Source organism: Callithrix jacchus, chromosome 13 (assembly GCF_049354715.1).
Source record: "Callithrix jacchus isolate 240 chromosome 13, calJac240_pri, whole genome shotgun sequence".
NCBI lineage: Eukaryota > Metazoa > Chordata > Mammalia > Primates > Cebidae > Callithrix > Callithrix jacchus.
In genome coordinates, this window is record NC_133514.1 from 45,425,166 (window position 1) to 45,443,799 (window position 18,634).

An 18,634-nucleotide genomic window follows, 5' to 3' on the forward strand; every position below is an offset into this window, starting at 1 on the left:
CTCAGCAAACTGACACAAGAACAGAAAATGAAACACCACCATAGGCGGGTGATGAAAAGTGAGAACACATGGACTCAGGGAGGGGAGTAGTAAACACTGGGGTCTATTGTGGGGAAAAGGGGAGGGCCAGTGGGAGGGGGAGTTGGGGAGGGATAGCCTAGGGAGAAATGCCAAACGTGGGTGAAGGGGAGAAAGGAAGCAAAACACACTGCCATGTGTGTACCTATGCAACTGTCTTGCATGTTCTGCTCATGTACCCCAAAACCTAAAATGCAATAAAAAATTAAAAAACAAAAAAACAAAAACAAAACAGAAAAAACACACATCACATGCATACAAGCCACACACACACACACACACACACACACACACACACACACACACACTAATGGCAAGACACCACAATGAAATAATAAAAACAACAACCAAAATATGTACATTTTAATATATAGAGTAAGAATATTTGAAAAAACTGTAACATTTTGTAAATGAAAGTCTCAAAAGGCTAGGCATAGAGGAAATTTCCTGAGCATAATCCAGGGTATTCATCTAAGAAAACTCTCACATTATTCTCAATGAGGAAAGCTTTCATCCTCAGAGCAGAAACAAGACAAGGAAATTTACTTTAATTACTTTTATTCATCATTTACTGGATATTCAAGCCAGAACAATTGGAGAAAAATACAAATGAAAGATATGCAATTAAAAAAGGATGTAGTATAACTATGTCTATTCACTGTTATAGTAATTATTATAATAATAATTTCAAAGAATGCACACACACAAAAAAATGTACAGTTAATACATTAGGCACATTTAGAATAGACAAGTTAAACACACAAAATCAACTGTATTACTATAGACTGGCAACAAATAACCTGAATAGAAACTTAAAAAATTTTATTTACAATAACATCAAAATGGATATATATATATGATGATGATGATGATAAAGAAGGTGAACTAAAAACCGCTGTTAAAATAAATTAAGAACCTACATAATGAAAGATATCTTGCATTTATTAATGTAAATAATTAAGATTGAGATAAAAATACTGTCCAAAGTGATCTAGATATTCAATGCAAACTCTATCAAGATCCCAATGCTTTTTGTTTTCAGAAACAGTAAATTCAATTATACAATTCATATGAGATTGTAAGTCACGTTGAATAGCCAAAATGATTTTTAAAAAGAATACATTTGGAGGACTGACCCTTGCCAATTTCTAAACTTTCTGCAAATCTCCAGTAATTCAAACAGTGGAACTGGCACAAGGATAGGCATAATTATCAGTAGAATAGAATTGTGAGTCCAGAAATAAGTGTATATATCTGTGGTCAGTTGATTTGTAATGAGGGTGCCAAGACCATTCAGTAGGAAAAGAACACATTAGCACATGATGCTGAAACAACTAGATAACCATATTTTGTGTATTTATATTGTATACTGTACCTATGCTATGTTAACTTGAAGGTCATGTATATGTGTGTGTGTGTGTGTGTGTGTGTATTCATTGGAATGTTGTATGTTTAAAATTATAAAAATTGTGAAGGTAGACAATTCTACTACTTCCTTTTTAACTGCATAGCTTTTCTTGTTTTTGGATATCCAGTTGTGTCAGCATCATTTCTTCATGTGTTCTTTTCTTGTTGAATCGTCTTGTCATCCTCATTAAAAGTCAATTTATCAAAGATACATAAGTTTGTAAATGTCAATGACAAATTCAAATACATTTGAAACAACTGTATATGCAAAATAATGAAGTTGGAACCATACATTAAACCAAGTACAAACATAAACTCAAAGTAGATAAGGACCTAAATATGAGTTAAAACTAGAGAACTCTTAGAGTAAAACACAGGGATCCATTTCCAGACCTTGGAATTGGCAATGTTTCCTTGACTATAGTACCACAAGTATAAGTAACAAAAGAAAGAATAAATTAGACTTTATCAAAATTAACTTTTATGCATCAAAGTAAAACATCAAGCAAGTGAATAGCATGAATGATTTTGAAAACATAATGTTGATTACCGATAGCTAGTTGATTAAGAATATATGCTGTTGAGAAACACAGTGAAAAGTACACCTAGGTCTAGTCACACATAAATTTAAAGTGCTATGATGTTTATTTAAAAATGTATAAACATTTCAATTTTTAAAATGACCATACATTTTAAAACAAACATTATAGCACTTGCAATTATTTTGGACTAGATGTAGGTGTATTATCAACAGCAAAGAAAAACAAAGACTTAGAGAAACTACCACAAATTTCTCAGTAAAGTTTTCTCCAAAAAAAAGAGATTAGGTTGCAGATATTTAAAAAGCTCAAATACACTTCTCATTGTTTTCCATAAAATAAATGACAATTTTAAGGGTAAATATAGTATAGTATGCGAGAGATTCTCATCTTATATTTGCATTTTTCTGAATTTAAGTATCTCCAAAATAGATGAATATGTTAATGAGAAAAAATAGTGTATATTAAAAATAATTCTGTTTTCACTACAAAAATATGTGAACATAACAATTATAAATATACTTTTGTACTATAACTTTTTTCTTTTGAGATGAAGTTTTGCTCTTATTGCCCAGGCTGGTGTGCAATGACTCGATCTCGGCTCACTGCAAACTGCCCTTAGATCACCTGCCCAGATCATCCACAGGAGGTCAGATTCTGCAGGTCTAGGACTCTAGGACTTTTCAGAACATTTCTGAAAAGCCACTAGACTGGTCTTCAAAGTTCATCTCATTAAGATTCTGTGAGACTGAAGGGCTGCCACACTCTCCAAGTGTGTCTGCTTCCTGGTCCCCACTGTGTGTCCCATCCCCACGTCCAGCCTCTCTCAGTGCCTTCCTTTAAGGGGTCACTCCCCTCCTGCACCTACTTTCTTGAAACAACCCTGAGTCTTCAGGAGGGTGAGGACAATGAAGAGTGGGATGCAGACCATGGAGGGCAGAGCCAGGAACCAGCCGACGGAGTATCCCCAGGGTGGGTACACATAGACATTGTTGTACTTGAGGGGCGTGTACTTGCTCCAGGAGAAGAGGAAAGTGGCCTGGGAGGAGGAAGAGCAGCTGTAGGTGAGAGAAAGGGTGACCACAAGGGTGCAACTATGTACAGCCAAGGACAAAGGACAAGGTGCACTGCCGTGCATCTGCAGGGTGGAAGAATAAAGCCCCCCTCGGATCCTAGGCCAAAGCCTCACTCACATCACAGATGGCAATAGAAGGTGACACAAGGAAGACAGACGCTCAGAAAAGAAGCTCAGCCAGACAGAAGGAGACCAGCCATTGAGAAATCAGGCAGAAGCAGGAGGCACTGTGAGGAAGGGATGGAGCAGGAAGTAGAGCAAGTTCCTACTTATGGATGGATGAGATGGCCTCAGAAAGAGAGGGAGGAGAGCCAGCATAGAACAGGAATGGGCAAGGCCCCAGGGTAGACCAGGCAGGTGGGAAAAGAGCCCACATGTTAGCCAGTCTTTCCCTCATTTCTAGAGTCTTCTGGGGACAGGAAGGAATAGAGGGACAGCTGGGTGGGCACATACCAGGCAAAATCCAGAGGTCGGGAAGAGCCAAGAGATCTTCATTAGGGGCCATGGCCAGTAGCCAATCGTGTCCTCAGTGTTATAGAAATGGTCCACCCCTGAACAGGTATGGTGGGGAAGAGTGTGAGAGCCAGAGGGTGAGAACAGCTTCCTGGTGTTTGGGAAAGACCCACCTGGCTCTGAGCTCTTCCCTCACCCTTGCTCTGTGCAGGGAAACTGGAACAGGGCACATGAGTGAGATGCATCCCTGATGCCCATGTCCCTGCATGAGGTGTGTCCTGGTCACCAGGCAGGGAGTGCAGAGCAGGCAGGGGCGCCCCGACACGCTGGTACTGACACCTCTTGTCAGTGCAGTCTCTTGCCTCCCGGTCTTAGGATGGAGACCCCACCATCCTAACCACAAATGAGTGGTGTGAGCCCAAAATGGGGCTAGATGGTTAGACAAATGCGTGTTTACCTGGGAAGCAGAGATGAATTTGGTTCAAGTCAAAACAGTGAAACAAGCATCCTGCTGTTTAAGCGTATCATAGAAAACTCATAGAGGCCAGAAGACTACTGGGAACAGAACAGTGGTCTAGATTCCACACTCCAGAGGAACCACCTCTGAGTTCCCAAAAAAGCATGGGAAGAAGGTTAATTTGTGGTTAGTGAAAACATGGCTTTATTTTGTTTTGTTTCATTCCTGAGGTTTTCACATTTGCTGTAGTTCTAGGCAGAGCCAGGCTTCTAAGAAGAATCACTGATTGGTAAAGCTAGTTGGAGGGCCTCTCTACTTCCCACCCAAAATACCTTCCCACTGACCCCTGATGCATGAAATCGCACCATTAAAGAGGCATTCCTTTGACTGTGAAAAGCCAAAGTTAAAAGCCAGATACTGCCGGATGAGCAAACCATGTTAAGACGTATCAGCCAATGGCACCTCATATCATGATCAAGTTTAGCAGCTCCTCTCTGAGAACAAGATTTGAAAAGGAGTTGGGGAACATTGGAAGGCATCAGATGCCAGAGGTAAGAAGGAAGGGAAATCTCCTTGGAGTGGAAAGGATCCAGTAGGAAGGCTTAGGGTAGCAAAATAACATCTTTTGTACTCTTAGCTTTTCCTGAGGCCCTACTATGTGACACCCAGTTGACCTCTGTCCTGAGCCTTGTGACTTTGGCACTGCGTTCCCCCAATGAGGTACAGTGAAGCCAGAGGGACCTGAGGTATGATGATGGCTTCTCTACTTGCCATGTGAGCTTAGGCAAGAGACTGAACCTCCCTGAGCTTCACTCTCCCCCTACACAGATTGTAAGTGCATGAGAACAACCAGCACAGTGCTTGGCACACAGTCGTGGGAAGACTCAGTGAATTGGGTTTCTTCCCCTTCCTTGGTAGGACAGAGTCACCACCTGGCTGTGGCTGCATTCGGTATGGCTGGGTAGCTATCTCAGCCTGAGGGGACGGCTGCTGGCAGTGAAAGGCTGAATTCACCTCAGTACAGGATAGAAATGCATGGAAAAGGTTACCTTGAAAACACAGGAATGAGTTCCCTGTCCACGAAAGTACTCAAACAAAGTCTGAACGATCACCTAGTTGTTGGAAAGGCAGTGTGGGAGTTTGTGGAGGATAGGGCTAAGTGGTGATAAATGTTCCTTCTGACTAAGATTCCCACTGACAAAGGTCCTCTGGCCACCTCCATGTAGAGGAAACTGCACTGTTATTGATCATTCTCTCACTGTTGAAGGAAATCCATTTTGTCATCATTACAGCTCTGCCTGCTGCCATGAAAATGCCAGGCTTCCCAGCCATGGGTAAACTTCCCAGGAAGAAGAAGCAGGGCAGCAGTGCAAAGACACATAGAAACCAAAGGCCCAGAGAACTGCCTCCCCCTGGGGCAAAGCCTGCCCCTGGCTGGCCTAGAGGATCTTCCTCCCACCCTGCTTGTCCACTGCACTCCACCCCACTCACTGTATACCCAGCTGATGCAGACCACTTCAAACACTGATAGGAACAGCAGGCAAATGCCACTGGAGGTGTAGTAGTCAAACACCTGGAAGATGTACATCCCACCCTGTGGGGAGAGCATGGAGCTGGGGCCATGGCCAGTGCAGGGCTAGGACATGCTCTGCCCCTCAGTGAGACAGCAAACATCCATGTGGGGTGCACTCCTGCCCAGTCCATGGAATGCCATTCCTTGCATCTAAAAGGAGCTTGCCCTGTCTTCAGGCCCCCAATCAACATAGGACAACAATCTCTGACAAGGGCCTGGGAGACTGTGGTGGACACACATCATTTCGTCTGCCAAGCATCTCCTCTCTGGAATGTGACACCCCTCATTCTGTGTTCCTTTCAGACTGGGGTGTCCCTCTCTTGCTACTCCAGGCTTGAATAAGGATTACAGCCTGGACATTTGCTGCACTCTCAGGAAAAGGACCCTCTCTTTCCTCCAGGGTTGGCTGACAGTAACACATAAGCCGGAAGTCCTGTGGCCATCCCTAATGTCACAGGAGGAAAACCTGCCTCTGAGTGCAGTTACAGGAGACCCAGGAGCACTCCTGACACTGTCACAAGAGCAGCTGGATCTGACCATGCCGAAACCCAAATGTCTCTAGATTTTTCAGCTACCTGACCCAGTACATTCCCCTTTCTGCTTAAGCCAGATGTGTTGGTTTCTGTCACCTGCAACCAAAAGAGACCTCACAAATGCAGGTAGATTATCTTGTGTGGTCTGTACAACCTCACTGTGGAGAGGAAAGGGTGATTCCATCTATTATTCTTCTCTTCCCAGTCATGGAGAACATACCAGTCATCATCCATCCATCCATCCATCCATCCATCCATCCATCCATCCAATGTTAGTCCATCCATCCATCCATCACTCTCCCCATCCTCTTTCCCATGGTAATGGAAGCCCTGCTTTGTGCTAAGCACTGCCCCAATGCTGAAATTAAATCCTGTTACCCATACATTGATCATGCTGCCAGCTTCTGGGACTGATGCCTTTTGGCAGGAGAGAAGAATGTTCTCTGATTCTCCTTCCCCTCAGGCCCCAGACAGCAAAGTGGCACCTACCTGACTTGGCCACTTCAGAAATGGGCACCCCCTGCTCTTGGCATAAAGCCCAGGATTAAGAAGACAACACCAGCCACAAAGCTGGTGGCACTGTTCAGGAAGCAGAGGGCGATGCAGTCACTGTGGGAGTAGGGCAAGGGCAGACAGGAACGGGAAGGAAAGAGAGGAGTAGCAGAGAGAGCTCAATCACAGCAGGAGATCAAAAGACAGTAAGAGGGGACCAAGGAGAGAGAAGAGGGAGGCAAGGGAGGCACAGAGGAGGGAAAGAAGGGAAGAGAGCATGGGAAGAAGGCAAGAGAAGAAAACGATGAAAATCGGATGGCAGACAGCAAAGAGATAAGTGAGAGAGAAAAGGGAGAACAAAGACGTTTAGTCTGGGAAATGAACCCACAACATCATTTGATACCACTTACAATGAACAGGGAAGGCCTGGGCCCAGAGACTATGGGTCTTGGTCCAGAGCCCACCCCCAGGCCCCTAGCCCTCCTTCGCCGTACCCGGCCACACTGTTCTCACCTGTAGCAGTTGTGGTACTTGTGGTTGCCCAGGACTGTCAGGCACCCCTGGCAGATGGCAAAGGAGAAGATGATCTGGGTACCCACATCCATCCACACATATGCAAAACCCCAAGAGAGAGACAGAGGAAGCCCCCAGGGCCTAGGGCCAGGATGACCCAAGGTTCAGACCCATCCCCTGCAGCACAGCATGGCTCCTCAGTGCTCCCCAAGCACTTCCCTCCTGCATTCCAACTCTCCCTGAGCACGTTCTCCTGTCTCCGCGGTGATCTCCTCCCTAGTAGGGCTCAGTTTCGATTTGGTTCTGTAGGCACTTAGTGAGCACCAAATACATGTGTGTTGCTTGAATTTCTTCAAGGGAATCTGCAAACCTTGGCTGCACCCAAGGTCTAGCTGCAGCACACGCTAGGAGTCACTTGCTTCATTCAACTAAGATCTCTATATATAGTGCCTTAAGCAGCTATGACCTGAAGGCAAAGAGCCTGCATCATTAAGATATCAAGATAACACACCCAGGAACCATGGCTCATGCCCATAGTTCCAGCTGCTCAGGCGGCTGAGGCAGGAGGATGGCTTGAGCCCAGGAGGTTGAGGTTGCACTGAGCTATGACAGCACCACTGCACTCCAGCCTGAGGGACAGTGCCAGACCCTGTTTCTAAAAAGAAAATAAAGTAAAGAAAAAAAGTTGGAAGGAAATATACTAAAATGCTAACAAGTTATATTTGAGTGGTGAAATTACAAGACTTTTACTTTTTTTTTATAGCTTTCTTCTATATTTTCTAATTTTTCTCCAGTGGGCATCTATTACTTTTAAACCAAGGAAAAAGCAATACAAGACTTTCAAAAATACAGACCTGGTTGGGTGGGGAAGGCGTCTGGGGAAGTGGTCCCAGCACAGAACCTACCTGAGGGTCCTGGAGGCAGAGCAAATCTGGCTTCAGGTAATAGATTATTCCCTGGTATGCTCTGATAAGGGTCACGCCTCCACCGGCGGAATGAGGAGCATCAGGTAGGGAAATGTGGCTGTGAAATACACCACCTCGAGGTAGGGGGCAGGCCAAGGTCACTTCTGGTGGGGACACAGTGGTCCTCCAGCCACGCACCACAGGCAGCACGAGTCGCTTGGAGCTTAACCCCAGCCTGAGAAATAGCTAAGAGGGGGTAAGCACAGGAAACTTTCCACACCTCCCTTTACACATTCCAGTGGGTCTGCACTCTCTACAGGGTGTGAGATATACATCAGCAGGGGAAGGGTGGGGAGGGGAGGAGGAAGACAGGGAGGGAGGCAGGGTACAGGCTTCCAGCCGGTGACCTTTCCAAGACCATTTTTTTCCTCTTATTTTAGTCAACATGTAATAATCGTACATATTTATGAAAAAGAGTGGTATTTCCATAAATGTATCTAATGTGTAATGATCAAATCAGGGCAAAGACTAATTTAAAATCCAGAATCGGGTCTTTCTTATTCCCTTATGCTGGCTGTTCTCTCCTTGCCCTCTGGTGAGAGTGGAACTCACCAGGGGAAGAAGGGTGACCAGAGCTGCACAGTGATCTGTGGGGAAATCGAGACTGTATTTTTCCAGGCTAATGGCTGGGGGAGCAGCAGTGGCCAGAGCTCCGGGGTGTTCCACTCTGCTGCTGAGCAAACTCTGTGCCTTCCCTGGGGGGCAGTGGTGGCACTGCCTGTGCTCTTGTTGGTACAATGACCACTTTCATCATCACTATTACCAACTTATTACAATTCAGGGAAGGGAAAGACTGCTGCAGGAACAGACTAAGCATATGGCCAAGCAGAGAAGTCAGTATTCTGCCCATTCCTGGCTTTAAAAAGGCATGAGGCACAGTCTCGGAATCTCTGGGTTGGAAATAATACTCAAATCTGAATACTTTCTATGTGACAAGCCCATCATTGCTCATTCTTTGTAAGAACCCCTTCAATGACTGGAAACTCACCTCCTCAAAGACAGTTCTGTTTGCTAATTCAAACTCAAAATTATCTTGCTATGTTGTTAAATACAACAAGTGAATCATAAGAGCGTGTGACCCTAATGATGTCATAGCCACACATAATGGATACACACACACACACATACATATGAGAGAAACCAGAAGGCAGCACAGCAAAAGTGAACAGGGATTGGCCGTGCCGACCTGCCAGCAGTGACTAGTTCCAACAGCGGGGTGTTCTGTTTCTTATTTTGCCCTGAATATTCTTATGTAAACTGGACTTTTAAAGTCATATAGAAAAAGAAAGACTTTCTTTCTTTTTGCATTGAGCTTAGCTCTGTCTTCCTGACTTCCCCTGATCTCATCATGCATCAACCCTTCACTCCTCAGGAAGCATACATTTTTTTTTTCAGATGGAGTCTCACTCTGTCACTCAGGCTGGAGTGCAATTGCATGTCTCCACTCACTACAACTTCCGCTTCCCAAGTTCAAGCAATTTTCCTGCCTCAGCCTCCCAATTAGCTGGGACTATAGGCACATGCCACCACACCCATCTAATTTTTGTATTTTTAGTAGAGATGGGGTTTCACTATGTTGGCCAGGCCGGTCTCAAACTCCTGACCTAATGAGCCACCCACCTCAGCATAGTTTCCTAATAGAAAGAAATCAGTTCTCCAGAAGGTCCCACTCGAGTGTTCCTGTGGACTCTGGGGGCCACAGGGAGCTTCCCAGGAGCCAGGACAACTCACCTTGCCTGTGGACTTGACCCCCTTCCAGATGCAGAAGTAGCATATGACCCAGATGAGCAAAAGGCACAGGGCCAGCTCCCAGTGCAGGGCCCCCAGGTCATGGATGCCTGAGGTGATGCTCAGAACTCGTCTCCTGGCAGATTGGGAAAAATAAGTAACCAGGGAAAAGGCTAACCAGGATGACAGTTTGCCTCTGTCAGCAAGCCCCCTGATTCTCAGAGCTGACCCCACAGATCTCATATTCCAGGACTTCACCAACCCCCCACCACAGTTGTGCCATATTCCTGAAGACCAAACTACTACCATCATCCTATAGGTATCTTTGTCTTTCTAACTCATGCAGACTTTTCTCTTGTACAGAGAGATGGAGAGAGAGAGAGAGAGAGAGAGAGAGAGAGAGAGAGAGAGAGAGAGAGAGAGAGAGAGAGAGAGGTGAGGAATGTATAAATGAGCATTTAGAGAGTAGATATTTATACATGCAGGTTGATGGGCAAGTGCATGGGTACCCCACGGAGGGGTTGAATGTGTGTTAGCATCTAAACTGTGATGGGGTGCTGGAGCTGCGTGCATGGGTGCCTATATGGGGGTTATGTCAGTGTGAGAGAGTACAGGTAGCCTTGTGTGTGAATGTAGGTGGACGAGTGTGGACCCACGTGATGTGAAGGTGTAAGCTGTCACATGAGAGGGTGAGTTTGTGAGTGGAGGGTGTGCCCATGTCTCGATGTGAGCACTCACATCTTGGGCAATTTCAAGCTACCAACGTGACACCACCAAACACGGCACTGGGAAGAGACAGGCACACTCAGCTCTCCTAAGGCAGTGAAGACTGCGTCCAGCACCCCACTGAACATGTGGGCAGACATATGCATCGAAGTAGGGATGTGGGGGTGAAGGTGGATGTGATGAAAAAATGTGAGTCTACGTGGACCTATGTGGGCAGATGTAAGAGTGTTCTCCCCTGCCTCCATGATGTGTGGGGTTGGAGTGGGGTGGTGGAGGAAGTGTTGGAAAGCACACAGAGAGTCTTAAACTTGCACCCCAGACACCCAGATTTGCACCCCAGACATCCAGTTTGCACTGTAGCCATCTAGACTTGCACCCCAAACATCCAGACTTGTAACCAGACATCCAGACTTACACCCAGACATCCAGATTTGCACCCCAGACATCCAGACTTGCACCCCAGACATTCAGATTTGCACCCCAGACATTCAGACGTGCACCGCAGATGACATCCAGACTTGTACCCCAGATATCCAGACTTGTGCCCCAGGCATCCAGACTTGTGCCCCAGGCATCCAGGCTTGCACATCAGACATCCAGACTTGCACCCAGGCATCCAGACTTGCACATCACACATCCAGACATGCACCCAGACATCCAGACTTGCACCCCAGACATCCAGACATGCACCCAGACATCCAGACTTGTACATCATACATCCAGACATGCACCCAGACATCAAGGCTTGCACCCCAGACTTCCAGACATGTACCCAGACATCCAGACTTGTGCCCCAGACCTCCAGACATGCACCCCAGACATCCAGACTTGTGCCCCAGACATCCAGACATGTACCCCAGACATCCAGACTCACACCCCAGACATCCAGACTTGCACCCCAGATATCCAGACCTGCATCCCAGATATCCAGACATGCACCCCAAACATCCAGACTTGCACAGCTCAGACATGCATATTTCCTCTGCTCAGAGTCTCTTAACGTGTGGCAAATGGGCCTAGCACCTACTCCCAGAATTCCATGACAGGTGAGGTCAAATTCTCAGATGGAGTCGCTGTGCCAGCTCCCAAGTAGTTCAGAAAGTCCATGACATGCTGTGTTGGGGACAAGGTTAGGGAGGAAATGGAGAGAGATGAGCTCATACCCTAGTTACTAGTTGCAGCTTAGTGGTCCTCACCACTCCTAGCAGCAGGAGCTTCTTTTGGAGTCCCCACTCTCAAAGCATCAGGAGGCTCATGAGGCTCATGAGGTCAGCTCTTCCTCCCCCTGCTCTTGTTCCCTGTGAATCTGGCTGCTCACCTGGCCACGCTGCCAACCTCAGACACCATCCAGACTTCAGATCCACTCATCCCACCCTCCCAGGAGTGGCTGGTATGGAAAGCACTCTCCCCTCTGGCCCGTTCTGACTTCCTGTCTCTCCACTTGGCAGACAAAGGGACCGAGGCCCTGTGCCTGCTCTTCCCCCTGCATGGAATGCTGTTCACATGCTGGGCTCCTTCTCACTTCCGGCCTCAGATGACACTTCTCCCTCCCATTGTTCTGTAGTTGTGTTCATCCATCACAGTTTTTAGTGAGTGTGTTTATTTGTCTGTTTCTACCACCAGACTGCAAACACAATGAAGGCTGGGTCCCTGTTGCTTTTGCTCAGCCTTGGCCCCATCTCCAGCCCTTGGCACTGTGTTTAGTACACAGTAGGTGTCCAGAAAGTGCTTGTTAAGTGCACGAGTGAGTGAGTGTTAATAACCCTTGCAGTTGTTTAATACAGTCCCATTGGCTTCTCCCAACCACACTGACTTGTCCTATGGCTGGTCTGAGGGTCACAGAAGGCCCAGGCAACAGAGCTGGCCCAGGAGCCCATGTGGCTTGGCTGTGAGGCAAATTCTGCCACACAATCTATCACTGCTTAGACATCACCAGCTGCCAAAGCCCAGCCCCTATTAGGCAACACCCCGGGGGCTGAAATGATGGTACCTGTGTTCCAAAAGTTGCTGCAGGTCATCCAGGGCAACTCAGAGGTGAAGAAGCTGAACAGGTAGAAGACAGCCCAGGTGAGGACGATGATGTAGTAAACATTCAAATATGACTCAATGACCACGGACGCCAGACCAATGTCTTCTGGAGTGGTGGGGGGAGGTGGGAGGGACAAGAGAGATTAATGTTAGCAAAAACATCACATAGAAGCTGCCAGTTGACATTACAAGGGTATTGGATATTACACAAAGAGAACCACTGGGGTTTGTCTGCGTGAGAAGCCATTCACAGCACCTTTTTTTTCCTTTTTCTTTTTTTTCTTTCTTCTTTTTTTTTTTTTAGCCACCTCACCCAACCCACAGCATATTTTTCTAAGGAAGAAAAGCAGGTCACAGAACATCACCTTGTGCATTCTCCCATTTTTGTAATATATATTTGAACATATTTTTTTTCATGAGAAAAGCTCTGGAAGGATTTTCACCCAAAAGTTAACAAGTGATTCTCTAGGTGGTAAGATTTCAGATAACATTTTCAAGTTTCTGGGTTTTTTTTTTTTTCTATCTGCATTTTCCAGTTTTTCTATGACAACCATGTATCAGTTGTAAAATGAAAAGGGGCTGGAAGAAGGAAGGAGTAAGTAGGAAAAGTTGGTAAAAATGAGCCTCAGGGCCAGGCACAGTGGCTCACGCCTGTAATCCTAGCACTCTGGGAGGCCAAGGTGAGCAGATTACTTGAGGTCAGGAGTTCAAGACCAGCCTGGCCAACATGGCGAAACTCAAGCTCTACTAAAAATACAAAAATTAGCCTGGTGTGGTGGTGCACACCTGTAATCCCAGGTACTTGGGTGGCTGATGCAAAGGTTGCAGTGAGCCGAGATCGCACCACTGCATTCCAGCCTGGGTGACAGAGGGGTCTCAGGATAAGAGCAAAAGCAAGAAACCAGTGAGGAGGAAAGAAATGGTGTCTCCGTCAGGAACTCAGGAGCCTATGACATAACCTAGTGCCACCTCACTAGGGGCCAGCAGCAAGACAGCCAGCAAAGGCAGAGACCTCACTGCTATTTTAACACTTGTGAAGCCTTGTGGTTAGCTGGATGCACTTGGTCCCCAGGCAGTGTATTTGGGGCGGAAGGGGGTGGAGGAGGTGGGGGAAGCGAGGTGTTTACACACACCTCCTCAGCTCACATTCTACAAAGTGGAATCTTTTCCACAGTCATTTTAAAAGGCAGGCTGCCAGGTGGCTCTGGAGTTCTGCAGACAGGGGCTGGGGCCAGGTTCCCCAGGTGAGAGAACTCCTCACTGCTTCCTTGCCAGGTTAGCCCTCTCTTAGTCTTTAGTCGATGCTTAATAACGACTTTTTTTTTTTGGTGACAGAATCCAGGCTGGAGCTCAATGGTATCCCCGCTCACTGCAGCCTCCAACTCCTGGGTTCAAGCGATCCTCCCACCTCCACCTCCCAAGTAGGTGGGACCACCAGCAGACCTGGCTAATTTTTTAATTTTTTTGTAGAGAAGGGGGAAGGCAGGGGTCTTACTATGCTGCCCAGGCTGATCCTGGGCTCAGGGGATCCTCCTGCCTCCACCTCCCGAAGTCTCACTACTTAATGAAGGGCTGTAGGCCTTTCAGAACAGGCTAGCTGAAAAATCAATGCTGACTGGGAACAAAACGATGCCTCTGGGGCCAGGCGAGCCCACCCTGGCAAGGACCCGTTCCGTGGAGGTCTCCACTCAGCAACGGGTGTTGGGACGGCCTGGGCGGGTGTCAGCCACGGGAGTGGGCGTGGCGCTGAGCGGGAGGGGACCCGCAGATGGCAAAGGGTCCCTGGGGAGTGGGCGGGGTGTTCAGAGTGCGCACACAGATACCCACACAAACAAGCGGCCACTGTGCTGCCGTGGGACGCGTTATGCTCGCAACCGCCCTCCCACCTGGCATACAGGGTCACTCCGGGGACTCCGCAGCCCTGGGACAGCCGAGCCGGGGGCCGGCGATTCTGGTGGGGCCAGCGGGGAGCAGGGGCAAGGGCGGGCCCCATCCCTGAGAGAGAGCAGGAGTGGCATCAGGTGGAGAGGCGGCCACCGTGTGGCTTGTGGAGGCAGCGCGTGGGTGAAGGCAGGGCTGAGCCTTGAGGCAGGGCGCGGTGGGCGGTGAGGCAGGCAGAGGGCGGGGAGAGCAGCCAGGACTTCCAGCGGCAGGGGTGCACACACCTCCCTCTGAGATCCCAGGCCTGGGGGTCTCTTTCACTTGGAAAAGAAGGAAGGAGCCACGATCTCCCCTCCTCTCCCATTCCAGTGCTTCGTTTGCTCACCCTGACCATGGCATTCCCATAAGCTGTGTGTTCCAGAGAGCCCACCCCTGTGCCTGCTGTCCATGAGCTACTTGGACCTGGGGATAGGACCCCACTGGATGGGATGTTTACACTACTGCTGGGATCAAGGGCAGAACTGGGGGAAACTGCTCTGGATGAGGCACAGCACCCCTGGAGCACCCAGAACCCTTGAGTAGAAGCATGGGTAAGCCAAGACTCACTCGGTCCCAGCCCCTCACTGCTGCCCCTCCAGGGGTCCTATAGTTGCCCCAAGATGCATCAGCATCAAAATGACCTTCCCCACCTCACCCCACAGTCAGTGGTGAGGGTCCCACCTTACTCCAGAGCTAGTGTTTCTCTACCAGGCTCACCTCTCTGCAGCCCACGCATGAGGCCTGATTCTGCACTTGGCGCAGGATGGGAGTAAGTGGATGAATGAGGCAGTGGATGGGTAGGAAGGGAGACACCATGGGGAATGCAGGCAAGATGGTGGCCCCATGAATAGAAAGGTGGGGAGGATACATACCCTGGAAGAAGGGGCAAATCTTCCTCCAGGCTGTGACACTCCCTTGACTGGTGTATTGGCCCAATGCCACCTCCAGGAAGAACACCGGGATGCTGAAGGTGAAGAAGAAGATGAAGTAGGGGATGAAGAAGGCTCCTGCAGAAGAGGGAAAGGCAGGGCTGAGCCACATCCTGGCTTTTCCTCAGCCTCACTCCTTTCAGATTCCCTCACCCCCCTGCCAAACAAACACAGCCGCAACCAATCTAATTTTTTTTTTGAGACAGAGTCTCGCCCTGTTACCCAGGCTGGGGTGCAGTGGCACGATCTTGGCTCACTGCAACCTCCATCTCCTGGGTTCAAGCCATTCTCCTGCCTCAGCCTCCAGAGTGGCTGAGATTACAGGTGTGTGCCACCATGCCCAGCTAATTTTTTGTATCTTTAGTAGAGACGGGGTTTCATCATGTCGGCCAGGCTGGTCTTGAACTTCTGACCTCGTGATTCACCCACCTTAACCTCCCAAAGTGCTGGGATTACAGGCGTGAGCCACCACACCCCCAGTTCACAATCCTATTCTTAATCTCCCTTCTGACACCTCCCAAGGGCCCAACTAGGCCTGTGGTTGGTTGAAGTGCCTCTAAGTTGTGCCTTACCCTTGTTATGTGCTCTTTCCTGAAGCACTGACAACCAGACAATGGGAATTTCCCAAAGTTCTCTTTTGTGGTGAACTATTTCTTAAGGATGATCTAGTTCAGCGGCCATCCTCTTTTTCATAACCATGAAAAAGCCTCATGAGACTGATAGTTTCATTACTCTTTTTTGTCTTTTTTGAAATATTTTTCACTACAGAACTATGTTTACTAATTAATAATTAATAAATTTCCCTGCATATATTAATAAAATATAAAGCAAAAAATATAAGACATTTGAACTAATCTGTGACATCCTGTTTTCACATCTATCTATCATTAGATTGCTGGAAATGAGAAAATGCATTCCTGGCCTTTCTTTACTACCTTCCTAGACCACCAAAAACCAGTGACTCAAGATTGGGACCCCCAAACTCGTTTGGGCCCCTCATGTTGAAGATGAAAGAAAGGGTGTGTTTCCCAGGCGTTAGGCTGGGACAGAGGTATCCCAGCTCCAACATTCCATGATGTTACCAGGGATACTTATCTCTCTCTCCACCCCACCCCACCCCACAGCCAGGACCAAAACCACAGCCATAGCAGAAGCCAGCGGCAGGACAGAGACAGGGTGGGTGCCCAATGCTGGGGGTCCTTCCTCCCAAGCCCTAGTGCTCTCTCCCTCCCATGTGGCTGGGTGAGGACTGCACCATTACACAGGAACCAGCCAGCCTGGTTCCAAGGCCCTCTGCAGTCCTGGGCAAATCCTCCTCCACCAAAGGAGGGCTCTGCCTGGGTCACCTCCAGCTCCAACCCTAACATTTTATATGCCATGAGATGGTGGCCCTGGATGAAGAATGGAATCACTACCCTGCCCCCTCATCCTGCCTTCCCTGACTTTCTGGGTCAGCCTCCCCTCTCGGCCTCAGCATCATAGACTGAGCCAGCCCAAGAAAGCCCACTGCTATTTCTAAGAATTCATCAGTTCAAGCAGCTTGTGATGATAACTATAAGCTTTAAAACACATAGCAAGATACATAGTAGACACTCCGTAAATATTGGCCAGATTTAATATAAATAGTGTTTAGGAGGATTTTCTGAACAATGGTTATCTCTAAAGGTAAGTGTTCCTTTCTACCTTCCTGAGATGTTTCTAATATTTGCAATAAACATACACCATTTCCACAAGAAGAAGAATAAAGGTGATTTCAAAAGCAAAAAATGAATCTGACCCCTCACAAATGACTGCACATTAAATGATTCTATTCCTATGAAATATCCCTAATAGGGATCCATAAACGCAGGCAGCACATCTGTCTTTACGTTGCCAAGGGCTGACAGGGAGAGGGAATGAGGAGTGACTGCTAATGAATACAGGATTTCTTTTGGAGATGATGAAAATGTTCTAAATGGGTGCACAGTTCTGTGACTATAGTAAAAACCACTGGATTTTACACTTAGAAAAAGGAATCTGGTCCCTCCCCACCAAGACCCTGCTAATTTTTACACCCAGTGCTGAAAAATAATAAAATCATGTTTCTTTAATTTGAAAAAAACTCAAAGGCAAGATATTCCTCTGAGCAAAATTTTTCAGTGGCTCCCATCTCACTCAGAACAGAGCCTGAGTGGCCCCTGCTACCTCTCTGACCTCATCCCATTATTCTCTCCTCTCATTCTGCCCCAGCCACAACTGCCCTGCACCGCTCCTCAGACAGGCCTGCTCTTCTGCCCCCAGGACTCTGGCACTTGCTGTTCCCTCTGTCAGGAGTGATTTCCATCCATGGCACTTATACCTTCACCTCCTTCAAGTCTGCTGAAATGTCACCTTCCCCTCTGCACACCCAGTGTTCCCTATCCCTCTTCCCTGCTTCACCCCTCTCCCCTCCACTCGCCACCATTTGCCATAGACCATGTTGAACTGCTTGTCTGCAATCTGCCACAGACACAGGACAACCCCTCAGAATCCCTCTGCAGCATGTAGCACACAGAATGAGTTCTGTTCTGCACCTAGTACCAGGTCTGGCACGTGATGGGTCTGCAACCATATTTGTGAATGAATGACTGAATTCTATCAGCAACTGACATTTAGGTAGTCATAAAGGAGCTTGTTAAAAACCAGAATTTCTTGGTCCTGCCCATCACCTAATTTCATCTTCACTGTCATCCTGGGAGGTATTGTCCCCATTTCACAGAGGGGGACACTGAGGGTAGTGGTGGAGCTGGAAGCAAACTCAAGTCCTCCAACTCCAAAATAGCCCTCCTTTTATAAGCCATACTGCCCAGGAAGGAGGGCCCAGGTAGGGGCCCAGGTAGGCACTGCCCAGCTGCCAGGGCACAGCTCTTCCCACCACGTCTACTTCAAAGTGAACTCACCACCTCCATTTTTGTAGCAGAGATAGGGGAACCTCCAGACATTGCCCAGCCCAATGATCTCCCTGGCCACTGACAGCAGAGCTGTTCCAGTGGCCCCTCTCCTTCACCTGGTCCTCATCTTCTGGGTCCAACTTCTCTTCCTCCTCAGGGACCCAGGAGACTGCAGGAGGCCCATGCTCGTGGACTGCGACTTTCCCATCCATGGCTGCCTGGAGGATCAGGAGGCCCTGTTGGGTGGGCAGGATGATGAGGGCCAAGCCCTGGTGGGAAGAGAAGAAACGAGCTGTAAAACCTGATGTG

At 47.8% G+C, this 18,634-nt stretch overlaps 1 protein-coding gene and 1 pseudogene across 1 annotated transcript; both read right to left on the bottom strand.

The window, feature by feature from the left end:
- Positions 1 to 18,537, bottom strand: part of LOC100399318 (sodium- and chloride-dependent GABA transporter 2-like) — a 120,780-nt pseudogene extending 102,243 nt beyond the window's left edge.
- Positions 620 to 6,313, bottom strand: LOC144578860 (sodium- and chloride-dependent betaine transporter-like). Its single transcript, XM_078346905.1, has 3 exons — positions 5,501 to 6,313; positions 3,553 to 3,650; positions 620 to 3,063 (listed from the first exon to the last, which is right to left on the bottom strand). The coding sequence occupies exons 1-3, from the start codon at positions 5,616 to 5,618 to the stop codon at positions 2,872 to 2,874; spliced, it is 408 nt and encodes a 135-aa protein (XP_078203031.1). The 5' UTR covers positions 5,619 to 6,313; the 3' UTR covers positions 620 to 2,871.
- Positions 18,538 to 18,634: the final 97 nt, after the last annotated feature.